The 25,028-nt window shown below is 43.6% G+C and overlaps 1 protein-coding gene across 6 annotated transcripts in view; it reads left to right on the top strand.

The window, feature by feature from the left end:
- The window catches only part of RAPGEF6 (Rap guanine nucleotide exchange factor 6), a 113,527-nt gene that overhangs the window by 23,732 nt on the left and 64,767 nt on the right, over window positions 1-25,028 (top strand). For all 6 annotated transcript variants that reach the window (XM_061347808.1, XM_061347828.1, XM_061347791.1 and 3 more), the window contains exons 2-6: window positions 1,481-1,551; window positions 2,159-2,215; window positions 3,508-3,591; window positions 13,627-13,696; window positions 18,286-18,429. In XM_061347808.1, the coding sequence (XP_061203792.1) occupies window positions 1,481-1,551; window positions 2,159-2,215; window positions 3,508-3,591; window positions 13,627-13,696; window positions 18,286-18,429 (426 nt within the window). The remainder of the gene's footprint in view (window positions 1-1,480; window positions 1,552-2,158; window positions 2,216-3,507; window positions 3,592-13,626; window positions 13,697-18,285; window positions 18,430-25,028) is intronic.

Genomic DNA, 25,028 nt, shown 5'->3' with positions numbered 1-25,028 from the left:
TGATCTGTCTGGTACCTCAGACGACCTTTGGTGGCCAGATAGAAATCTCTTGCAGGCTGTGTGTGACTTTGGGCTTTGGAGTCTGCTTCATAGCCAGTGCTCTTGGGTGTTTGGCTCCAAACATCGTTTGTGGCAATTCACTGTCGGAGGATTAAAATGCGGTTGGTGTGTGTGAGAGGGGTGCTTTATGAGTGTATGTGTTCAGCATGCAGGCCTCCTGTTTAATTTTCATGGGTTTGGGTAATGACATTTAAAAAAAAGAAGAACTCTGGAGGTTTATTGGTTTTACATGGCCTGCAATTACGTCTGACCTTTCATTTGATCTAACAGTCTGTAGCCACTGTATTTCTAAACATTGACTATTAAGCCAAAGAACTTTTCTGAAGTAAATCCATTGTAAATCCCGAGGCCGGCCTTCATATTGATTTATCCTTTGTAAACACGGTGTAAATGCAGCACTTGAAAACTCAGAGCATATTTTCCAAGGCCGAGCTGCAGAGACTGCTGTGGGGCGTATAAAGGTTTTGTTGTGCCCGTATTTAGTGCTACCAGCCCACCTGTTCAGGACAGTAAATGAAATGATGAATAGCCCCAGTGAGCTGTTCCCAGCATGTGGTCTGCACCATCAGCACAGATATTTTTGTGTCTGAAGAGGGTTCTGTGGCGTGAGAAGTTTCAACAGCTGTATCTCCTCATTACAGCATCCACGTGGAGTCCAGCTCCTAAAGGGAGATAATCTTCGTGTTCTAATATTGCTGCTTCAAAAACGCTCTTTGCTTCTGTGGTTGCACTGATGTGATGCTGAGGCTTGGTAGTAGGAGATGGGAGACAAATCTAAACCTTTGTTGTCTTCATCTTTACTGAGGGTTATATTGGAGCAACTTGTACTGTTACCCTCTGGTTAGGTTAGAGAGGCAGTAGGATGGAGTAGAGTTTCTAGTAGGGCTGCTGCCTAGGTCTGAGGTGAACATGAAATAGCTTTTTCTCTCTAAATATAACCCTGTTACTATTAAGAGCAGTTTAGCCACTATATATGGTGCAGAGAACCGTGTGGTTTAGGTTTTCACTAGGGTTCTTTGCCACTAGCAAACTATTTTGCAAACTTCCCTCTTTGAAGAGGTGTTACAAGTCTCAGCACTTTTTGACCTTGGGTGGCCGGGACTGTCCTGTTTGGCCTATTCCACATCTTGCTGCTCTATCTGTTCGTGTAAATCATCTTTCCAGAGATACTTACAATAACCCTTTTTCAGGTATTTATTCATCAGTTGGACTTCACTCTTTTGCTTTCACAGCTTAAGCGTGGACAGGGTTCTGCAAGTCTGCTTGTGTCCTGACCTATCTACTCATTTGGGCTTTGTCTCTAGAATGATCTCCTAAGTCTGTGTAACTTACTGCAGACCCTGAGAAGGTGATGCAGAAGGGATAAGATGCTGTGAACAAAGTTGCTCATGTCTTGTCTTCTTTTTCTCTTTCTGTTTAGGACTTGAGTACAATCTATTCTTTCCTTCATGGACTGGACATACTCTCACATTTCAGGGAACACCAGCTCAGGTAAGCGCTCTGGAGCTAGTTAGTGTTGCTCAGCACAGCTGGTAGCCATGGCTGTGGTTTTGCAGAGATGAGCAAAGCTTTTGTCTGCTGGCACTTGGAGCGTTGGCCAAGTCGTTGCTGAGTTAAGTTACTGCAATAACGTGGCGTGGAATCCAAACTAATTAGCTTTGCTAAGGACGAAGGCAGAGAGTGCTCCCATCTGCCTACAAAGGCCTGTGTAGACAGTGCCCTGTGTTAAGTCCACATCACAAAAGCTTTTTAGTGCCTCAGACATTCAGATAATCTTGGAATACATAAAATGAGAAGTCCAACAAAGCACAAAAAGTGCGTTGGAAGTATTTTAGTTCCTTCAGTTCTGTTGCTATGGGTAATTCCAGCGTGTGGGAGTGATTTAAACACTTAGGGAACATGCTGTATATCCTCTATCTGGATAATGAGGAACACCGTAATAATTTGAATTTTATGGTTAAGCACATCCTTTGTTTAGAACATAAAAATAGTTGAATTTAAGGTCTTAAGCCTTAAAGGGATTCTGCTGAAATGTGGTGATTAATGGCTTATGGTCTTTGGGGATTAAAATTGAATTAAACTTCTCCTTCTCTCTCAGAATAATGTCATCAAGTGCCCGCTATGAGAGGTACAAGGGCAACCAAGTTCTCTTTTGGTAAGTACCTACCACTTGTTGGAGTTCTTCAGTGAAAGTGTAAACAGAATCACTGCTTTGCACGCTGTAATAAATCACTTTTTACCTCTTTTCTCCTTGTATATAGAAGGCTTTACAACATTTAACCTCGTCCGGGCTGGTTAAAAGCTCTGGCAGGAGGCGGTTGTACCAGTGGTATGATGTTGGCATCTTAGAGGTGCCCGTGCATTGCTAGCACAGCTCCCATGGGCAGCAGAAGTGTGTGTCTGTGCACAGGCCGTGTCCATGGAAAAGCAATTAGTGTCACACGTGGGAGCCGTGGTGACAACTCAGTAGGTGGCACTCTTCCCCTGGAGCTGGCACTGACTGTGGGAGTATTTGTACAGAGGAGGATGGAGCTCAAACACCATCTCCTTTTGAAATCACTAGAATTAGTATTTTAGTGCAGGGTTCTCTTTAGGTCTCTGCCAAGAGGCAAATATATCCCCCCCCCCTCATATTTTAGCATTGCTTCTGGTGTATTTATCCTCTCACAGCTAATCCCAGCTTTCTGTATAAGCCACATCTCCCAGTACATGAACCAAAATGAGATGCCACCTACTAGTTCATATTGTGGGTGTCTGTGACACAAACCTGCTCCAGCACCAGGTCTGTGTATATGTGTGGTTGTGTGCTGGAAAAGGAAGGGGGTGTTGGGCTGTAGCTGGGAGGTAGCATTGCAGTGCTTTAGGAAGATTCAAAATCCACAGCAATGAAACCTCTGTGCAGACCTATGGGCTGTGGGTTGAAATGTTGGCTGTCCCCCTGGCCATCCAGCTGGGATCCAGTGGCACAGTGGGACCATAGTGCCACGTGTGCATGCTATGCGAATGCAGAGAGGGAGGAATGCAAAGAAGGAGTCAGGTATGTGTCTCCTATTTTACCTGTGACACTTGACAGGTCTGTGTAGTATCGTGTGTTGAACTGCTCATCTACTTCAGCATGGGATAACAGTTTTCCTGTATTTGTAGCTTTATGTGCACTTAAACTGGACTGAAATGTTTTTACTGAAAGTGAATCATTTCATTTTCATGAAAGAAATACTTCAGTTGATGGAAATGCCAAGTTTTAAGGCATAAGGAACGTTTTGGATGTAGACCTTTTAAAGAAGTTAGTTCTGGGTAGCATTCAGTGAAAGTTTGTGGATTTCCAGCCCACATATCGAATTGATAGAGTGGCAGATCATTAGCTTACAGCAATAACATCTTGGATAATGCATATTTCAGAGCTGCTGTAAGAAGAAAGTAGATGCCAATGATTTCTTTTTCCTACAGCTCGGAAACCATTGCAAGATGCTGGTACATACTGCTCTCTGGGTCTGTGCTCATGAAGGATTCCATGTTTTTACCACCTTGCAGGTATGTAAAGTTGTTGTTATTTAAGGCAGGATCTCTCCAGTGTCAGAGGAGCCGAAGGAGAAATGCACACATGTACAATTAGAGAAACTAAAATTGCTGTTAATTAGGAGCTAAGGAGTGCAAGAGGAAGCTGAAATCTTGGAACCGTTTTGTTTCCCCCAGTGCCTTTGATTCTGGGACACATATAAAGCCCTTCTCCCCTTTACTTCATCCCTGGTGCCATACATGCATGGGTAGGGAAGGAGATGTGCTGCTTGGACATGGGAACAGGAGAAGGAAGAGCACAGCTCACTTCCCGTTTTGTTCCACTTACATCCCTTCGTTATCCAACCTCAATGCAGAATTTAAAATACGATGCTTTTCTGCCTGTTTTTAAGTACAATGGGATAAACTAAAGTTACTTTCCCTGGTCTTGAATAGCTCATATGACACATCTTTAGTGGAGGGAGCTGCACAGTGACCAGTCATTTACAGGCTCTTTTCATATGAATCAGTGCCTTGGATAATGGTAATTAGCACAGTTTTAATTACATTGAAGCAATGCTTAATGTTATGCATTATTGCCTTGTCCCCAACCAAGTTCCTGATCGTGAGTCAGTCTGAAAGGAGGTTTACATACACAAAAAGGTCAAAGCCAGGTTTGCATAATTGTCAGTCTGGAAGAACTGGGCAGACAGAGGAGTTCTGCAAAACAGGTAACAGTTAGCAAACGGGTTCTAGTTGGGAACTCAGTCCTTGTGTATGCTTTGTAACACTTCTGCTCCCCAGTTATGGCTTTTGAATGGTGACATTGTAATGCCAATCTCATATTTGTCCTCTGGAGCATCTGACAAACCCTTTGTGTTTAAAGAACTTCTGTACATGTCAGGGCTTTTTGTTTGTTGGTTTGAATCTGTTTCATTTTGTAGTCAAAGTTCAGGATTTCATTATAAACTACCTGCCTAGCAACTTGGGCTTAATAACTCTATGAGACACTGTTGTACAATGGACTAGTGGTGAGATCCTTTCCATTTCCATAAATAAGGCTGGAAGGTAGTGATCCTTTACTGATTGTTTCCTGGTACCTCCCCAACAATACTCGTCGTTCTGTCATGTGCCCCGTGATTACCTTGACAGGTAGGAAGAGACTGTAAGTAGACAACTGCAAACTTAATAAGGTTAGGATGTAGGTTAAGCTCACCTTCCTTTGCATCCACTGTTGGCAGTTGCAGAGTCAACAGAGCATCAGGGAAACCTCCATTTTCTTCAGCAGAGCTTTTGGAAGTAGTGTGCAGATTCAGGCTTGAAAGAGGCATAGCCCCGTGGAAGCATAAGGAGGTGGGCAGGCAGTGCTCTGTTAACTTTCTAGATGTGTTTGAATGAGGAAGGGTGTAAGCTGTGGCTCCCTGTGCTTGAGAAGGGCTTTCTGTTCGACTTGCATGGATTTGTATGCAAGCCATAACACAGAAATTGGCTTAAAAATTGGAGGAGTAAAGCTTGCAGCCAGGTACAATAAATCTGTTCGATATCCTGACACTGATGCTCATGATGAGAAAAGCCCTATAAGATTTTTAAGGCGAGAAGCAGATCAGTCAGTAATATCAGGTACAGAGATGGCATAACCTCGATTATGGATTCCTGCCTGGAGAATGGATTTGTCAATAGATTTGGCATAGTAGGAAAAGAGTTTGCTTCTTCACATGAAAGCAGTGGCTGGCACAACCCAACAGGATTGATGGATTTTGTGGAAGGGGAATCATGTCAGCGAGTTAAGGAGGTTTTGTGTTAACCTTGCTTGTTAATCAAGTTAATTCGTGTGAACAGGATATTTGAAGGAGATTACTCACAGCGAGATTAGCCATAGGAGATATATAAAGGGCCTGGAGGAACTTCTGAAGCCAATTATGTGCATGACAGCCTCCTACAGCTGTGAGAATTGAACCTTGAAGGGAAAAATACAAAGTCTTGAAACATTCAGGATGCAGTCGCAGTAAAAACAAACACGTCTCTTTCTGAGCCCTTCCAAAACCCCAGAAGAGGATAGGAGTCATTGTCCTCTGCAGGTAGTGCATTTATTGGCTAAAAACACTGACTTTAGTCGAAATGGACTCATGGTTGTACTGTGGTATCTTTTCAATGACAGTTTTAGGTGCTTCAATGACTCAGTAAGTCATTTCCCTTTCTCTTCTTGGGTAAAAGGAGGCACAAATGCGGGGGTCAAGAAAACTGTCATAGTGAAAGAGGAACCCCAGCTCTGTGTTGCAAAGAGCAGCTCAGGTTGAAATGATTTTAGCTTGGCTCATACTAATAGTTGTGAATAACAGTATAATAGAACTTGCATAGCAGTATAATAAGAGCCCAGGTTGAAGGCTTGCAATTTGCACAACTTCAGTTTCTTGCATTTTAGAAAAGTTGGCATTCTGCTGTCTGTAACTTCATTTTCAAATGTATTCGTACCTCACGTATATCATCTAAAGCCCGACCAGTTTTACTCCTAAAACCTACACTGCTGTTTCCTGCAAGCTGCTCTTGAGTCTGTGCCATTCACTGACAAAGCAAACAGCAGCTCGGAGCTCCTGCATTCCCAGCTCCTGCCAGTAAGAGGTGTATTGGCTTTTCTCTCTCACTGATCCTTCCTTTCCAGATTCAACTTTGTTAAATAGTACTTTCTTTTTAGAGCGTACCTGCCATATCCAAGCTGTGTCCTGGTGCTTCTTTAGCTCTTCCTCTTCATTCTCATCTCCATCCTGGCATGAGTCCTGGTGGCTGTGGTGTGGAATATTGCTTTTCTTCCATAAGCCACAGAGGTCTAAACACGTATGTGTGCCACCCCACTGCTGGCATACAGCAAGCACCATTTTTGACCAACTTGCAGCTGCCAGTAAGGTTGTGAATGGTGATACCTGTTGGAACAACAGTGCCTTCCCTTTCTTGCTCTTTGTGTGACAAAGGTCTTAGGGTGACACTCCGTGTGCTGGCTTCACATGTGGAAGCTTTTGCAACTGGTGCTGTAGATAATACTGCTTTCAAAAAGACAGCTTGAGGTTTTCATCCCTTGTGCTTCTCAAGACTGGATGGATGTTAATACCCTGGGTCAGAAGCCGTGGCTGCTCAGTGCGTTTGTGGCTCTCGGAGGTGCTGTTTTCCCCGGGTATTTCTGTAAGTGGTGGCTGTAACTTGTAACGGTGCCTGACAGCCAGGAAGTAAACGAACAGCTTGGGAATGCTCCCAATAAATGTATTTTGTAAAGCTAATTAATTCCAATAGGGCTGTTGCTATTGAAATTCTTCTGGCAGGGATGGTGCTGAAATGAAAATACCCTGAGGAAAAGGGAGCGTGGATGGGAAGAGGCAATGCAGTGGTGAGGAGGGGCTGTGCGTCCTGGTCTCTCCAAGTGCTGCTCCTTGTACTGGAGATGCCACCATTGAGTAAGGGCTGAGAAGGTGTTGCAAACTAAAAGCATCTTTTTTGACATGGAACAGTCTTCTAAGAAAGCCAAAAGAATGAAGAAAGACTGCACTTAATCTGTCACAACTAAATACCCAGATAATCTTGTCCATCGTCCTGCTCCCTCAGTGATTTCCTTCTATTCTTACAACAGCTGCCCTACAAAGGTTTATAGACTGCAAAGGATCCTGATTGCACCACAGAAATAGGTTTTCTTTATTGGTTAAACTAAAAAAGTCCAAGAAGTGTGAAATTGGAAGCTAACAGTAATGTGCAGTTTGTATATAGCTAAAATACAATTTTACTGGGACTATCTAATAACACGGCCTGGAATAGCTGCAGAGCTTCACAGAAGGTGGTAGGTAAGATACAGGCTTCCTCAAAGCATCATCGTGTTCAGAGTATAAAGTAATTAGTATAGACATGTTGTGCGTGCAGCCCATAAACCCGAGTGCTGCCTGCATGTCATGCAGCCTCCAAAATCATTCCCAATTAAAACTTTCAGCAGGCTGAAGAGATAAACCTGCTCAGTGGTGTTGTTCCAGAGAGCTAATGTGAAAATGGCCTCGATGACTGAGCATTAATTGAAATTGGTATCATGCATTCAGCCAGGGGGGCTGGAACTGCAAGATCTGTAAGGTCCCTTCCAACCCAAACCCTTCTGTGATCTTGTGGTTTCAGGTTGCCTTTAAACCCTGTTCTGATGGAGTTAAGTAGTGTTTTTGAGTTTAAGTTACTCTGAAATGCTGAGGCCTTGCACAGCCTGTAGCATTGTGTAAACCCTGCCACCTGCACTCGCAGAAGCTTTTGCTCTGTGCTCATGTAAGCTTTTATCCCCATCTCCTTACTCTGTTCTGCAGATCAGGGTGCTTGTGGGGCTGCTCAGGTGGTTGCAGTTCAGTGGGAGATGCTGCTCCGTGGGCTCCTGATGGTTCTGAGCTGTGTTATTGCATCCCCAGTGAGGGACCCATGAGGTTTCCCCCAGCTCAGTGTGTCAGATGATGCTCAATCTGAGAAATTAAGACCTGCATGCAGATGCACAGAAAGCCAAGTTATTCCCATGAGGATTTTGGTGTCACTTACACTCATAGACCAGGATTCTGCGCTCTCCATCCGCAGTGCATGTGTCTGTGTCTCTGCTGATTACATGCCTATATAGGTTTCCCCTCTGCATTACTTCCCAGCCAATGACAAGGAATTTAAGTGTAAAATTACATTTTTAGAGGATTTAGATTGGGTTTTAATAATTCTAATGGCTGCTCCAAGCCATCCATAATATACCTGTGTAGTACATTCAGCGGTAACTGGATTTTACAGCAGCTGCACTGCAGTAGGTATCCTGGGTGTTTGCTGGAGCAGCTGTTTGTTCAAAAGGTAAAATGCTTTTCAAATGAAAGGTAAGCCCTGACTTGTGACAAATACCCAACAAACAGCACATCCATTTCTTATACAGCTTGTCTCTTCAGGCCAAGCTGTGTGCTTGCATGCGAGATGCTTTGTGCATTGAGAAATTGTAGAATCATAGAATAGTTAGGGTTGGAAAGGACCTTAAGATCATCCAGTTCCAACCCCCTGCCATGGGCAGGGACGCCTCACACTAAACCATGGCACCCAAGGCCTCGTCCATCCTGGCCTTGAACACTGCCAGGGATGGAGCATTCACAACCTCCCTGGGCAACCCATTCCAGTGCCTCACCACCCTTACTTGTGTTGCTTACTTGTGCTGCTCTGGCCTGCTGTAGCATGGGGTGAGAATTTCAGTTGCTGTTTGTGACTCCATGGCACAGATTTCCCAGTAGACCATAAGCACAATCAAAACCTGAGAGTTTAAACTGCTGTGCTCGTGTTAATTGCAGTGCTTTATCCTAACTGGATTACACTGGTAACTGCATGGTTGGAATAATCTGAAGCTTCATAGAACCATAGAATGGTTTGAGGTAGAAGGAACCTTAAAGCTCATCCAGTTCCAACCAGTGCCATGGGCAGGGATACCTTCCGCTAGATGAGGTTGCTTGTCTTGATGTTATATATGATGAGATCCAAAAGAAAGGTGGGGAAACCTCACTGAGCTTTGGTGCTTTCAAGCAGAGAGTAGGAAAAATAATCCCATTAAGAATTTAAACCAATAGTGAAAGCATGAGGAAACATGAAACTAATGTAAATTAAGGTCTATTTACAACACAGCAAAAACTATGTCAAAGGACATACTACCAAAGGTACAACCATGAAGATTTTAAACAACCCAACAATTAAAACTTTGCTCAATCTGTGCATTTAATCACGTATTTTAATAAGGTCTTACATTTAACATCATTATTCCCCCTGTTGGAAGCCCAGGAAAGTCATGTTTCATAAAACAACGTGACACTTTTCTTATTTATAATTTTATTGTAAGCTCCTGTCACTTAATATTCATCTATTACATCTGCATCATTAATTTTCAGACACTCGCTCCCTGGCTTACAACACTGTCATAGGAAAAAAATGTCCTTCACATACCAAAGGCAGCTTTGTTTATCCTTGATTTATGGATGCTTCATTTGCAAGAAACCTGGTTTTCCTCCTGATTCACTGCTATTCCTAATTAAAAATGCTTAAGCAATTGCGTCATGTGAGACAGGAATGTAAGTCAAACTGGCATGGCATCACATACCAACCACTAATGGGCGTTCAGGCCACAGGAGCAGATGAGAGCTGCTGAAACGTCAAAGCCCAGGACTGCAAATAGCACTGTTCTCAGCACCAGCCATTTCACCCACTTCATCTGTCCCTTTTCCACTGCCATCATTTGCTAATATAGGGAAAAAAACCCCTGTGACTGCAGACCCCAGCTCCAAAACCTTCATATTTGAAGATATAAGCATCTGACTACACATTTGATTTTACTGACATGGGGGTTGGATCAGAACTGATTAAAACTAAGCAAGCTACTTAGAAAAGCCTCCACCATAACGTATCTTTAACACAATAAAGGAGTTCTTTAAATAGGATGTACACAAACACAGCTTTCTGAAGAGAAACGTTTAAAATTGCTTCATCTCCATCTGTTAAGCAACCCCAGGATCTGGTGCTGAAACGCATCTGGAATTTCAAGACTGACAAATGTATGGAACAGCAGTCAGATTTAACTGGAGAATTTCTCCATGATCAGTATGTGAAATCGTTCATTGCTGGTGATGGTTTCTCATTCTGCAGTACTGAAAATACAGTACGTGCTTTCAAGGTGCACACACACAGCCTGTCCTGAAGAGCTTTCAGCCTACAAACAGATGGAGGCTGTGACAGAATGCCTTCTTATTTGGTCGAACACTCATTAGCAGACATCTTCAAATCCGCAGTACTCTACCACATCCTGAATCAGTATTTTCAGACATTTCACGCATCAAAGCCTTCGATGACGAGATGTCAGGCACTTGAAGAGCTGTTCTGTGTTTTCCAGGAGCTACAGAATCACAAAGTTGGTATCAGTGACACACGCAGCTATCTGCCATGGTGATGAAATGTCGATAGAGCTATCAGCAGTGATACTCGGTCCTGTATTACATCTGGGACACTGATACCCCTGTTTATCAGTGTAACAAACAAATGGGTTGCCGTTTGTTGCAGATACTTTGCTCTTATGAATATACTTGTCTCTCAGGCTGCTTTGAGGAGCATGAAGACAAACTGTGCTTTCTGCCACTGTGACCCCGTGCATCCCGCAGCCTGGCTGGGGTTAAAACAACCAGGGGAAGTTTAGATTGGATGTTAGGAGGAAATTCTTTCCTGTGAGGGTGGTGATTCTATTCTGTGATTCTAAGTTTCACAGGAAACTGGCATTTTCACACAGCTACGGTGAGCAAATCCATGCCTTTCGTCATGTTTTTTCCACCCGGCATGTGATGCAGGCATGACAGTCTCATGTATCTGTGGTACAACAGAGAGAATGGCCAAACTACTCCCACTAGTACAAGAGTTAATTTAGTTCAGGAATGTCTCTTTTCATTTCAGCTGTAACTTTGGGGTGAAATGAAATTCCATGTTATGATTTCTTCACCAAAACCAAAGTGAAGATAACCGTGCTAACGCATCAATTGCAACTGCAAAGAAACCCTACCCAAGTTAAATTGTTCCAGTTCTCTTCCATACAATACAAAACTAAAGACAGCAGATTTCCCCCGCCCCCCAAAACAAAATTCTAAAGGAATTAAATAAAATTGGAAGTTTCGGGTTTTGCAGCTTTTCATAACAGAAATAATCATTATTGCTTTATCACAAAGCAGATGACTGATTGCTGTATCCCCAGTGGTTAGGGGAAAGCTACAGTCTCATGCTGAAGGTCATTCAAGCACAGTGTTTTTCTTGTATAACAACAATTTATCAAACTACTGGAGGTTGAGGGAGGTTTGCTTTCTGTTTGCTTTGTTTTACATAAACACATCCCTGGAATTCAGCTGCTGTCAAGCTCCCCTCTGCTTATGTTGCAGCATCTGCTAATGAAGTAATGGCAGTAAACAGGAATGCCAGGAAAAGCACACCGATCGCTTGTAGCAAAGGTCAAGCTCTTGGCACTATCATTTCTGGTCCATCAAGCACTTTGCAACAACCAAATGCTCAGAAAAGGATTAGGTTCCAAAGACAAAACCCACCCTTCCAAGCCTAAGGAATAAACTACTCATATTTACAAGTCAATAGGTCAAGTTTAATTATTTCCTGGTGCGCATCATGGGATGTTTTATTGATTCTAGCACAACAGAGCTCCCTCAGAAGAGGAGGCATCAAATGGGTTTTCCTGAGCTGTAACCACCACCACGCTTTGAAAACACTAGTCTTTAACATTCTTCTTAATGAACATCCCCAATGTCTTTTAGAAACATGGGGTTTAATTTCTTCATGACATAGTCCATATTTTTCTCTCAAATGCACCCAAACCTAAACCAAAGAAGAGCACTCGGAAAGGTGCATCCTGGCCCTGACCACTGCCAGGGATGGGGCAGCCACAGCTTCTCTGGGCACCCTGTGCCAGCGTCTCAGCACCCTCACAGGGAAGAGCTTCTGCCTAAGAGCTCAGCTCAGTCTCCCCTCTGGCAGGTTCAAGCCATTCCCCTTGGCCTGTCCCTACAGGCCCTTGTCCAAAGCCCCTCTCCAGGTTCCCTGCAGCCCCTTTAAGCACTGGAGCTGCTCTAAGGTCTCCCCAGAGCCTTCTTCACTTGCTCAACTTCACAGTTCAGTTGCTCAAGTTCCTTTCCTGAAAACACACGTATCCTACAGGAGCTGTTTTATGCTCCCCTATCACATAGTTTTAAATCATGAGTCCTCTCAATGTTCCCTACAAAGTGGTCATGTTTCAGTGGGTATTTGCTGTCGAGAGGACCATGTGTGTAGTTCAGGGGGTTTGTGTGGCTGAAGTTTCCAATGTACTTTCCAAGCATAACCTTAGTGAAAACAGATGGAGCTGACCCACTTTTTGAGGATTTGGCTCCGCACTTATCTCAGCCTCCTAATTCACACATTAATCTCTGCTTTGAGTTAACTGATTATAGAGTTACTGCACCTGCTAATACGTGTTAAAACAGGATTGCTGTTGACGGTCTGAATTTGTAACATGGCAGCTACAACTACTGAACGGCTAATCCAGCCGCGATGCTGTTAATCAAGGAGGTTTTCTTTCTTTGGCATCTGTATGGGATCACTTTTGCTCAGTGAATGGGGTGGGTCCAGCACACCTAACTCCAACTAACAGCTCTGGAGTGAAGACAAACATACTTCCTATGATAAGCCAGGCATTTGCAATTCCAGGTGCTGCTGTAGTCACAAATGAAGTGATTTAAGAGGTTATATGACTGTAACGCTCCCGATACCCCCCCCAGCAGTGTCTTTTTTACTGGTGGTTCTGGTACCAATAGATCTATTTGGATAATACCATGTCCAGAGTGGATTTCCCTAAAGTCACCTCTGGTCCTGTGTGTTCTGATCAGCTGAAGCACGTCAGATTGCTTTTAGCCTCTTTCCTTGGTCACTGTATTAATGCTGCCCATCATGTTTTGTTGCATTTGTGTGGTTTTCACGTACCTTAAACAGAACCCATCACGGCGATAGGCTCCTTGTGGTGGTGCAAGCAGCAGCATAAAGGCAGAAGTCACAAGTTAAAGCTTGGCTTTAGAGAGGAGGTTCTCTGTCCTCCTGTACGGGAGGATGGAGAGTTGAGGGAATGCTTATTGACAGTGCTGCGTGCAAAGAAGCGCGTTGGAGTTCTCAGAATTTATGTATATTTGTTTTACCAAGGCTGTGTAATGCTTAATTAAAATTTACTCATGTTTTCTTGTCGACACTGGAACGCATTGTGAGTGCTTTTGAGTAGCTGCAAGTAATAATGAGTGTACAAAAGACCATTCTTTATATTCAGGCATTACGTAGCAAGCAAGATGAGAGGTGCTGAGTAAATGAAAAAGAGCATGATAACGGTGCTGTCTGGTCACAATATTTCACACAGTAGTTTTTCATCAGTTCCTCTTTGTTTTGAAGGCTATTGCAACATGCATCAGTGCCAATTGCTTTTATTACTGAAAAGGTAAAACAGGCTTTTTGAGCTCATTCTTTTTCCTTTGCTTCTTTTCCACCCCACTCCAGTTTTGGCAAGCAGTCTGGAGGAAAGCGAGGATGCGAATGTATCATATTGGAGCCTTCAGAAATGATTGTGGTAAGATAGATATGTTTTTTTTTCTTTTTAAATGTATTTAAATCTATTGCTGGTTTCAGCAAATTCTTTCTGGGTTATAGCAGAAAGCTTATTGTAAAGTGTTCTGTGAAATTGCAACAGAATTGCCTTGATTTCAATTATACCTATGGCTGCCATCGTAACAGCAATAGCTATGTAAATTTAATCGAGATGGGTAAATGGTGATGATGATTAGGTCATTCTTTCTGAAATTATGCTTACTTGAGTTTCAAAAGCCTATCAGTTATGGCTGAATCGAGCATTCCGGAGTCAGGCAACGATAGACTACTATCTGGAATGTTTTATTTGTACCCACAGCCCCTAGCATTGCTATTTACTGACTGTGCTGGGTCCAGTAAGGACAGAAAGGCCCTCGTATTCCTAGTCCTTGCAGTTCCACAGAGCATGAAAGCTTTAAGGTAAGAGGAGAGAGAACAGAAGAGTGCTTAGCCAAGCTTGAAGGATAAGGTTTTCAGCTTACTTGACATCGACCTTTTCCGTGTTCAGGTTTCCTTGTGCTTCTTCACAACACTTCCCAATACTGCCAAGTTCATATGTGCTTACGGCTTGTAACTCAGCCCTTCCCAGGTTGGTGTACATGTGCTGTCAGCAGCTGGAATAATAGCACAGACCAGCCTTGCACCGTTTGCTGGGCAACACAGGAAGGTCTCCTTCAACCTTGATCTTCTGAGGTGTTGCTGATGAAGCTGGAACAAAAACTGTTGTTGTGAGAAGCCACTTGTCTGTTGAGCAGGCTTAGATCTCCAAACTGCTGTTGATTCAGCTTCCATATATCTAGGTACAATAACACCAAAGCTAATACCTCATGATGTCTCTTACACATTGAGTAGGTGAATATTTAGCTTCTGTGAGAACTAACTTTCTGATAACACACTAATAGCTGTGGATGGCAGGGAATAGCTGGGTATGTTGCTACATCCTTTGTGCTGTTCTCGCTATGCAGCATCAGCCTGAGTCTGCTCATGGCTTAGCATCGGTAACGTGCTGTTTGCTGTAGCAGATGCTTTAAGCTCTGCCCGGTCATGAAGTAAGCACAGGTAAGAGTGCAAGAAGCCTGCCTCAGTCCTCTGGAGTGAAATAGTTCATTTGTGTATTCCCCAATTATCCAGTTTCTTCTCACAGCTGGAGTTTTAGGGGAGGGATTTATGCCTTGAGGGATGCCACAGTGATGCCTGTGTGGTGATGTGTGCAGCCGCATCACTGAATGCCCTGGAGACTCTGGTTTGCCACAGCTGCCTCCCATTTTTGCCCCCCACCCCCCACCCCCCCCATGGCACAGGGTTGGAACTGGATGATGTTTAAGGTCTCCCAACCCAAACCAGTCTGTGATTCCTCCAAAACCCAAGCAGGAGGTGATGCTCCCGCTGCACTTGGTGGCCGCAGTCAGAAGCGCGCATGGGAAGCCTGTGGCTTTCCCCACCATGCTGGCGGGTGACTCACTTGTGAGTGTGTTTGCAAGTTACGCATTGAATGGGCAAAAGCATGTGATAATACAGAATTCTTAGGAAATACCTACATCCTTCTTTGGTCTTATCACCATTGTCATAATACAGGAAGGTGCAAATAAAAGAGGAGCTACTGTGCAGTGTTTGTGCCAGAGAGAAGCTGCCTTATGAAGGTATTTCATTAAGAAACTGATGAGTGTTTTCAGAGGAGCACACTGGAGAAGCCAATGCTGGCCATGGCAGCAGTGTCGGGTGCTGCTGAGTGTTCCTGGAGACAAACTCACTGTCCTCTCCATTTTAAACATCTGGAATTTTCTATAACTGCAGTTAAATGCCAGTGCGGATGTAGGCACTTGAAGGTATCTTAAATCATTTTGTGGAACTTATTTTCTCTAGGAAAATGAGGGAATTAAAAGTGAAAGGTGTTTCTTCATTACTTCGATGTTCATGTTTTACAGGTAATTGTAGCTAAAGGTACTATTAATTGTCAGTTTTCTAGGTAGGACTTCAAACAGAGTGAGGAAGAAAAGCATCAGTGTGGTGGCAGGCACCTTGCTAATGATCTGCACCAACACAAGGTGTACCCAAGTTTCATTTCCCTGAGTAATTCTTACTAATTGATCTTAATCCTTTTATTTTCTCTTTTTAATTTGCAACATACTAATGAGGTTACTTCATAATGAATATTTATCTTCAAGCAAAAGAATTAGCTACTTTAATGTAGTTAAAACACCACAGTTCTTTGCTTCTTCTCCCTCCCCTCCTTTTCGTTTTCGAATGTAAATCAGTTTTGTAGCAGGAATCCTCTGGGAACTGACCCATTTTAAAGGCCATAAAATGTGGTCAACTTAAGTTAATGAGGATAACAGATAGTGTGTGAATGGGCATTGTAGCTCATATTTTTGGAGGCTGAGCAATCTATTGAATTAATAATAGGTCCATTTATCACTTAAGAAGATGGCCCAGAATTGCAGCGTATCTGGGTGTACTGAAGTGTCCTCTCTGTTGTTCCGTGGTGCTTCCATTTTCTTCTTCAGATCTAAAAGTAAGATTTCAGATGAGCAGCAAGGTATTTGGAGGTGGAAAATATTCCACTGCTGGCAGGGACTGCAGAGTGAAATTGAGGGCAGGCCTGGGATCCTCTGGGATTCTTACCTGGCAGCAAGTGCTGTGCGTGGAGCTGGCTGTATGGAAGCATTCTGCTGCTGCCAGTGTTCATAAAACACCCTTGACTGGAAACCAATCAGTTACGACACTAACTGGGACTTCTTATTGCATATAGAGGGGAGACTGGGATGAGCTCTTAGGCAGAAGCTCTTCCCTGTGAGGGTGCTGAGGCGCTGGGACAGGGTGCCCAGAGAAGCTGTGGCTGCCCCATCCCTGGCAGTGCTCAAGGCCAGGTTGGACACAGGGGCTTAGAGCAAGCTGCTCCAGTGGAAGGGGTCCCTGCCAGTGGCAGGGGTTGGAGCTGGAGGAGCTTTAAGGTCCCTTCAGCCCAAACCAGGCTGGGATTCTGTGATTCTCTATAATTTGAGAGCAACTTTATTGCTAACTAAACCCCATATTTTATGCTAGGGGAAGAAGGGCTTCTACATCCAGTGTCTTCCCACTTTTTAGATGATATCAAATGGCTTGGTTTTAAAAGGATTGGTTTGTTTTTGTGTCTGCCTGCATCCCTGGTGTTTTTTTACATCCTGTACTTTCAGCAGCTCTGCTACCAAATGTCTGCATGTTGTCCCGTGCCTTTGCAAACAGGTAGTAAAACTCTAGGGAGAAGTGTGATTGTCCCTTGCTGGAGGAACTTTGTTTATCTGTGTTCTCTTTTTGACAACAGAGTGGTGTGAGATTCACTCTTCCTTTTTAACCATTGTAGCTTTAACCTATATCGTCAATGTGTGCTTTCCTCTAAGGAGTTAAAAATAACCCACCAGGCAAGCCCAGCTGCTCACCCCTTCCTCTGACCTCAGCCAGACTTAGCTGTTTGGAACAAGTGCTGGTGGAAAGTAGATGTGATCTTGCTTTTGTGATGGTTCAGGTGTTTTGGTTGCTTTCTTTTTCCTTTCTGTTAAGTCTTTCTGCTTTCCATCCTTTACACCTTTTGCATTGTCTATTTGAGATCATTTACCCACGTATGTGAATGAGGGCTGCGTAAGGCCACATAGAGCTGCTTCTCCTGTTCCAGCGCTAAAGCCTTATCTTTAGGATTCCGAGTGAAATTTGTACGTGTGTGGAATTAAAAGCCATAAATCACTGAGCACATTAGAAACTCCTTTGCAGTAAATGCATTGTAGAGAGCTCCTTGCCTGGCTGCAGCCTATTTGTGTGTCTGTGCTGCTTCCTGCTAGGAGATATTTTTCCAAAACATCAGAAGGAAATGGGAAAGGATGAGACTGCTTTTAATAGAAAAAAAAAAAAAAAGGGATTGTAACCAGTGAGATAAAATGGTTTTATGTTGGCTTTTACTGATGAGATAAATTTACCTAATTTTTGATGTTCAATCACAAATAACATCTAACATCAAGATATGAATCAAGTCCCGTCATTTATTTCAGCCTCCTGGAAGCGATTACAAGTCCGTGTGCCATAGGTGAAGTGGCTATATATAACAAGGTGGAATATTTAAAGCTATTTGGCTGTGCCTGGTACCAGCAATAAGTTACACTTTTAAAAGTTACACCAATAAAAATAGGATATCATTCAGTGCCTTTACCAGGCTGCAAATACGCAAGGAAACGGTAACTTCTGTGTTGAAGATATGCTTGGACTGAGCAGTGCTGAAGGCGCGTTGCATGGCGTGTGTGGGTGCAGGAGGGTTTCTGCTGGTGAGTGACATTGTGTAGAGGATATGTGGGGCTTTTTTGCTTTAAAAAAAAAGAAAAGAACTGTTTCCTGGAAGGAAGCTGTGGCCTCCGGCTCATTGTAATAACGTAGTTCTGAGACACGCAGCGCTGGTTCTCCGAAACGTCCCGAGCCGTTTGCTCGAGAACACTTTAACTGCTCGGAGCTTATGTTTGTTCCTTCCCCATGAGCTTCCTACGGCTCCATCGGCTCTCGGTGATATGGAAGAACTGGATGTTTAACCAGGAGCCTGAACATGTCTTTCAGGTGGAGAACTCCAAAGACAATGAGGAGAACATCTTGCAAAGAGAAGTCCCGCTCAGGCAGTCCCGCCGGAGGTTTAGGAAGATCAACCAGAGGGGCGAGCGTCAGACCATCACCGACAACGTGGATGCCAGCAGTTACCAGTCGGTGAGTCTGCTCTCCCTTGGCCAGCCTCCTTGGCATTGTGTCTGTGTGCTTGGCAGCTTGTTTTATTGGGGAAATGAAATAGTCCATGTGTGGTGGTTTTGGGCACAGTTTTCTCTTGTTGCGGAGCAATAGGGTGCTTCAGATTCAAACACCAAAGGTGGAAGTGAAGATCCAGCCACCACTTAGAAAAGAGGTTTTTTGATGGTGGGGTTTTCAGTTGAGCACCGTAAGTAATGTGTTGGCTGGACAGAGAAATGGTCGGTTTTGGGTTGTGTTAGTTTTTTGTTCATTTTACCTGGAGTTCCTTTGGTAAGATGTAAGAATTGGTTTTCTTTTTTTCCTTAATAAATTTGAACTGTGGTTTGGAATTGACTCAATCACAAATGCAGTTGATTTCAGTATTAACACTGTCCTATTTCCTCATGTTTACTTGCTTAAAAATAGTACAGTGGTAATTCATGCATCAAATGAGTAACGGCAGCTCACTTGCTAGTCTTCAACATCACAGACTCTGCAATCAGCGCTGTGTGCAGGCGCGTACAGCTGTGGCTTCAGGGCTGCAAGGCTTTTATGAAGGTTGCTCACATTATTTTTTGCATATAAACTTCCTGCTTGGTAGCAGGATACATACATGCGATCTTGACAAATTATTTTGTTGAAAACAGTTGTTCTGGATACTGTGATTTGCTTTGAAAATCAAAGGTTAAACCCCAGCCCTAATGCTGGAAGTACACAAACCCTGAGCAGTCTTCACGCATAGAAAAGAAACAAATCCAATTTCTCTGCTTTCTTGTCCCATCTTCCTTTTCGTCTCCCCAAAAGGTACAAAGCTTCTTAGTTGATACACTTCAAAACACCTGATGGAATACATATAAAGTTAAAAGATGTCCTCTGCTTCAGGACTAACTGCTGTTTTACTGCATGTTGGTAGCTGTTGGACTGCAGGTGGTGATTCTAGACCAGACTCTCCCAGCATTAGTATGTCTGCTTACAACACAAAGCAAGCTCTACTCACAGAGGAGCACTTGTTGATGTGACAGGAAGAGAATATGCTGCTTGAAGTCTAACCTCTGCCATCTCAATTCAAGAACTGTCACATGGGTTGGATTTTATCGTTAGTAAGGCGTTGAATTAGTTATTGCTGAAATGAGATGTTGGATCCTCATACTCGGGGCAGTCGTGCATGAGGCTTTATTAGGAATTAGATTGCGGTCTATGCATGACAAAATCTGTCTCTTTGGTGTTTGTGACAATGCATAAGCACACAGAAAGTAATTCTTAGATTTCAGTGCTAAGACGGGGAGAATCCCAGGAGCAGTGATGGTAATGGTACCTGCGCAACTTGCCTGTAGGAGCACGTGAGAAGGGACTTAGCATCTTCTGGTCTAAGAAAGACCAAGTTACATGCTTGAATGATTTCAGAGCTTGACGGTTATTGATGCAAGGAGTCAGTGTGGTATCCTCACAGGATTGTGATCAGTCAACAAATGATGTCCTCATTAGGATTTTTCTTTATCTTGATTTATTCCTTTGTTACCAACACCATAGAGTGCACACGTGTCTCTGCACATAGATTCTTGTTGCAAATGTAGTGGCTTTCTCAGATTTACAAATGTATATATATTTTGATATCAGCATTTGATGGCAAATGGTAAAACATCATAAATCAACAGCACATTCCTAAATCTGCTTTTATGTCAGTTAATTTGGAATATCTAAAGAGGCCCGTTAACACTGCTAGGTGTTTTTCTGGATAAGTGAGAGCTAAGTGGCAAGGAGTAAACAACCTCCTCTCTGATGGCAAATCTGCAAGCTGTTGGGTTTTCAGCAGTCTGAATTGAAATCCCAACCCTTGCTGTGTAGATTGTAAGCTTCTAACAGGAAAGTGTCATACTCACAGTACTTGGTGGAGCAAAAAAGTAATTTGTAACTCAACAGATGACTAAGAAATCAGAACACGATAACCAGCTGCCTCTTTGGCAAGTAAATAAAAATTGGGTGCCTCTCTTTTTCCCATATTCCATTATAATTTGGTAAAATAATGAATGTTCCTGATGTATGGTTTGTTCCGTGCCTTGGTTTAACTCTTACTTGTATGAGCCTGGTTGTGTGTGACCATTGGATGTCAGTGATCTTGAAAAACAGGTTTTGTAGTGCAGGCCTTCGTGTCGGCCCTTGTGGGAATGGGCAGGATGAGGATGAGGGTTCTTGAATGAAACTTTCATTTGACAGGAACTCACAATAATGTTCCTGCCAGAGTGGGGAAAACTGTTTACAGACTGGCCAGCACATTTCCTCTCTGCTATAATGCTGCTGCTTCTCCCAGGGAGCTCCCTGCTTGTTACTGCTGGAGCTCATCCTTGTGTTTGGCCATGGAGCAAAGATTTGTGCGCAGATACTTTAAGCAATGCTTTACAGGATTTTTACCATCTTTGAAGCTCTTCCTTTGACTCATGTTTCTTACTTAAGAGGCCTAGTATGTGCTTAAACTGTGCATCTTTGCGATAGGAGACATTCACATTGTTGTGGGTGGCTTCATTTATTTTCTTTTTTTTATTTTCCCTTTGAATGAACTAATATTAAAAATGGATCATCTGGTTGGTTTCTTTGGTGAAGGAGTTACCATTCAGACTCCTTTACTAGGCTTTTGTGGTTTGTAGAGCAGTTTTATTTCACAAGAGCACTGCTCTCCTGCAGAATAGGTATTTAAGGTTGTTTTTCCCAGGGAAGTTCAGTGAACATATGCTGATGGTGTTCAAACTCAAACTGAACAGGTTTGTATTTCTGTTTATATCTTCAAAGTGCATAGTGACGTGAATCTGTTCTTGCAGTAGATACGCAAGGAAGTACGTTAGACTCACTCCTGTTAACGTGACCAGCTGAGCTCTGGCTTCAATCCACAGGGGTGAGCAGTAGCTGGGTCAAGGTTCCATTGATGCTGGGGTTTTCCTTTTTATGGCCAGGGAGATCCCTAAGGTAAAGGTGTGATCATCTTTGTTCAGCTGTCCCAAATGTTGATGGCCATACAGAAGTGCTTACTCACTGACAGCTAGACCAGCAACTCAGGAGAAGAGCCTTTAATGGTAGTTCTGGTGCTCTGTAACAGTTAAACTGCTGCTTTGATCTTGGATCAAGTAATGGGCAAGTAAATGGTTCAAGTATTTATCTTCACAAGTAAAAAAATAAACCCTGAGACATTAAGTTTTGCACTTGGATGTCCTGCAGGGATTGAAACCAAATGGGGTATAATAGTTTGATACGAATTTCTACTCAAATCTCACCTTATTTGAATAAAGTATTTCTAATTTATTACCTACCTATGTTTTGGACAATTGTCTCTGATTTTTTTTTTCTTTAAATGAAGAATATTTGTGTTTTAAAAACAACGTGTGTATGATGCAGTGTGTATTTCTACGCAGTTGTGACAGCATTTCAAATGTTAGTTCATTGTAGAACAGAATAAAGAAATTGGTACCAAACTTTTGTAGTAATCCCCTCTTTCAGAGATGCAAATTTACTTCTTTTAAACCCTTGGAGGAGGATGATGAGGTTTAAAAGATTTATTATAATATTACGTTTTACGGACACTATCTTAATGCTCACATCATGTCAGAATTTTCCTGGAGCCTTGTAGCAGCATTTATCTTCAGAGGAGCTGTCGCTGAGGACTGCTTGAGTGGCAAGTTTCTTGTTCTTTGATCATTACTTAATGTAATCCTGTCAGAGGCTGGAGTTACTGAAGGGTAGCTCACAATTGTAGGAAGTTTAGTCACATTTCAATGCCCTGGATCAAGCCCATTAGGTGCTTTACCGTCACTAATCCTTTCCCTTTTAAATGCTATAAAACACTATGGATCTTTTATAATCTATTTTTAACCACCAGGTAGACTTGCTGAAATGGTACCTTTTATTGATCTAAACCAACCCAGACCAGCACACAGGATGCCTCCAGCTGCCCCTTGGTGAACTTGGACGCAGCATCGCTGGCATCTCTTTGTTGGGATTAGTTTTCACAAGGCTGTGGCCAAAATCACTTGTTCTTGAGCTGGAGGATGATGCTTGTCACAGCTCGTTGCTTTTCAATGTGTTTGTGTCCACGCTTCCTCTTTCTGACACCTTCAAAAAATGCTTGAGAGAATCTTAGCTTTACTCAGTAACAAATCAGGAGAAACTTTGGGTCTTGCTGAAATAAATGAGTTCTGCTGTGTACTTGTGGGTACAGAAATGAATGTCACTGGTAGCTTTCCGGTGGTGTCGTGCGATGCAAAGAGATAGTGGAAGCTCCTTCTCCCTGGTGCTGTTTTTACAACATGAGGGTTTTCCCTGTTCTAATCCTCAACTATTGGGTGGCCTAGGTCAGGTCCCCACACACAGGTCAGGGTGCTTGAGAGCAGCAGTGTGTGCAGAGCCTCTGCTGACAGGACCTCTGCAAAGCCCACGTGCGCCGTCGCCTCTTGTAGCTCTGCTCAGCTCCTGCCATTTTAAGTGTTGTTCTTGCTCCTGTGATCAAAAATAAGCCACGTCTGCAGCATGTTCACTTCCTGAGCAGATGACTTCAGGTTCGTGGCTGCCTCATCCCTGGCAGTGCTCAAGGCCAGGTTGGACACAGGGGCTTGGAGCAAGCTGCCCTAGTGGAAGGTGTCCCTGCCCGTGGCAGGGCTAGGAACTGGATGAGCTTTAAGGTCCCTTCCAGCCCAAACCAGGCTGGGATTCTGTGCAAGTGCATGTCTGGGGCCCCTGGCTTTCTTCCAGGCAGGTCTTTAGGAGCAGAGAAGAGGCAGGGGCTGATGGAGCAGTCGTGACAAGCGATGTCAGAGGTGTCTGCTTCCCTGGCTAAATGCTGCTTCACCAGTGACACTGGGGACAGCTTCCAGCAGGGTCCTGGTGGTGTCCAGCTTGGGAACCCGTGTTCATCATCTGCCCAGGCAGTGCCCTCGCGCGCTTCCCTTGCCTCTTGGAAGCAAGGGGGAAGCTGCCAAATGCAGGTTCACTCATACTTCATGTATTGATTTTGTCTGCTCATTTTGTCAGCAATGTGACTGTCAAGGACTCCTTGAAAGTCTGGCGCTGGTTATGATGGTCCTTAACAAAACCCCAATCCTCAAAGTGTGCTGGGCATTAAAAGCCTTCCCAGGAATTTCCATAGACCACTGGTGCTTCCCTAAATCGATTAATGAGCGTCTGCCAAGAGTGACGGCTTGGGCAGTCTGTGCACAGATTGAGAAAATACTTGCTGAGAATGCTGCCCTTTGGTTAAAATCTGCGGTTTTCAGATAAAATTATTTATTAGACATAACAGATGTAACCTGTAAACCCCAATTTATCTATGAGGAGGGTGGTTGTAGTTGTTCAAAACTGGCATTCAAGAGTTTCCCTGAAGGTTTTAGGCACTCGACAAGCAGGTTATATATAAACCGTGAATTACAGGAATCACCTCAATTCGGAGGTGACACGTGCAGCTGTTTAACAGCATTTAAGAGTGATGCACAAGTGAAACTACATCAAACTGAAACCAGGGAGGGTTTATTTTAAGTGAGCACCTGTATTGACTTGAGTCTGGCTGCTGGCAGTGCTGTACAGCTCTTTTCAAACCTGCCTGTGGGCAAGGGCGCTGTGTTGGGATGCGGCATCATTCTCCTGCAGGATGGATGGATGGACAGAGGGGCATCTCCCTGCTCTGCCAGACTGCCAGCTTCAGTCCTGGAACAAGGTACTGAGTTACTGTTAAGAGCTACACTGTGGGGTTGCTCACAGGGCTGACTTACCCATCTTTTACCTTTTATACAGCTGAAGCAGCAGCTGATTTTTGCCACATGGGCTCATGCATTTTTTGCCAATGGCTTTGGAGGAATTTTCTCTCTTGTTTTTCCTCCCAGTGCTTCCATCATCATTTTCTGCTATGCTCTTGCTGCAAAGACCTTTTTTAAGCCTTTCTCTGTCTCGAGCACTCATTTGGAGAACTGCTTCGTCCCCAGGTGCTGGTGGAATCTGGGGTGATGATCAGCTCTGTGATCCCAATATCATCCCTGCAGCAGGTCTGTGTTGCCCTCTGTTTGGCCTGCAGGCACGTGTCTGTGTGATGATTCCAGAACAACTCGTGGGTATTTTCACACTTACTCCCTGCTTGCAGCCCAAACACATCATGAACTGAGCAGCTTCACCAGGAAGCCTGGAACTGTTTAGGAACTGCTCCCAAGCACAGTCTGTGCTTTGCCGGGAATGTTCTTTGCTCTGTTAAAGGGGATCAAACCAGAGAGCTGCTGAGACCTTGACCTAACCTGGCGCTGGCAGTGCTGCAGGAGGGATGTTCTGTTGGGCCTTTTGTTGCTCCGTGGCACCTTGTGGTAGAAACAAATCTGGATATCCTGCATATTACCATGCACAAGAAGTCAAAAGGCTTCAATAATGTGCTCTCTGCACAATGATTTATCCAGTTCTTCTTCCTTCTTTCAGTGCGTAGCATGGTAGAAATGAGCTCAGTTCCTTGGAAAAGGCCTGAGAATATGTTTTCTGTGGCACGTTGAGAGTCAGTCTGTGTTTTGATGGAGCCTGAGGGGTTGGGTGGCAGTTCCAAAGTCATTAATTCTTTATAAGCAGCC

Source organism: Neopsephotus bourkii, unplaced genomic scaffold (genome assembly GCF_033783945.1).
Source record: "Neopsephotus bourkii isolate Nb327-2 ecotype Australia unplaced genomic scaffold, CSIRO-AGI_Nbou_v1 NB_52, whole genome shotgun sequence".
Lineage (NCBI taxonomy): Eukaryota > Metazoa > Chordata > Aves > Psittaciformes > Psittacidae > Neopsephotus > Neopsephotus bourkii.
The sequence above is the reverse complement of the archived record's forward strand: the minus strand, read 5'-3'. Positions and strand labels throughout refer to the sequence as shown.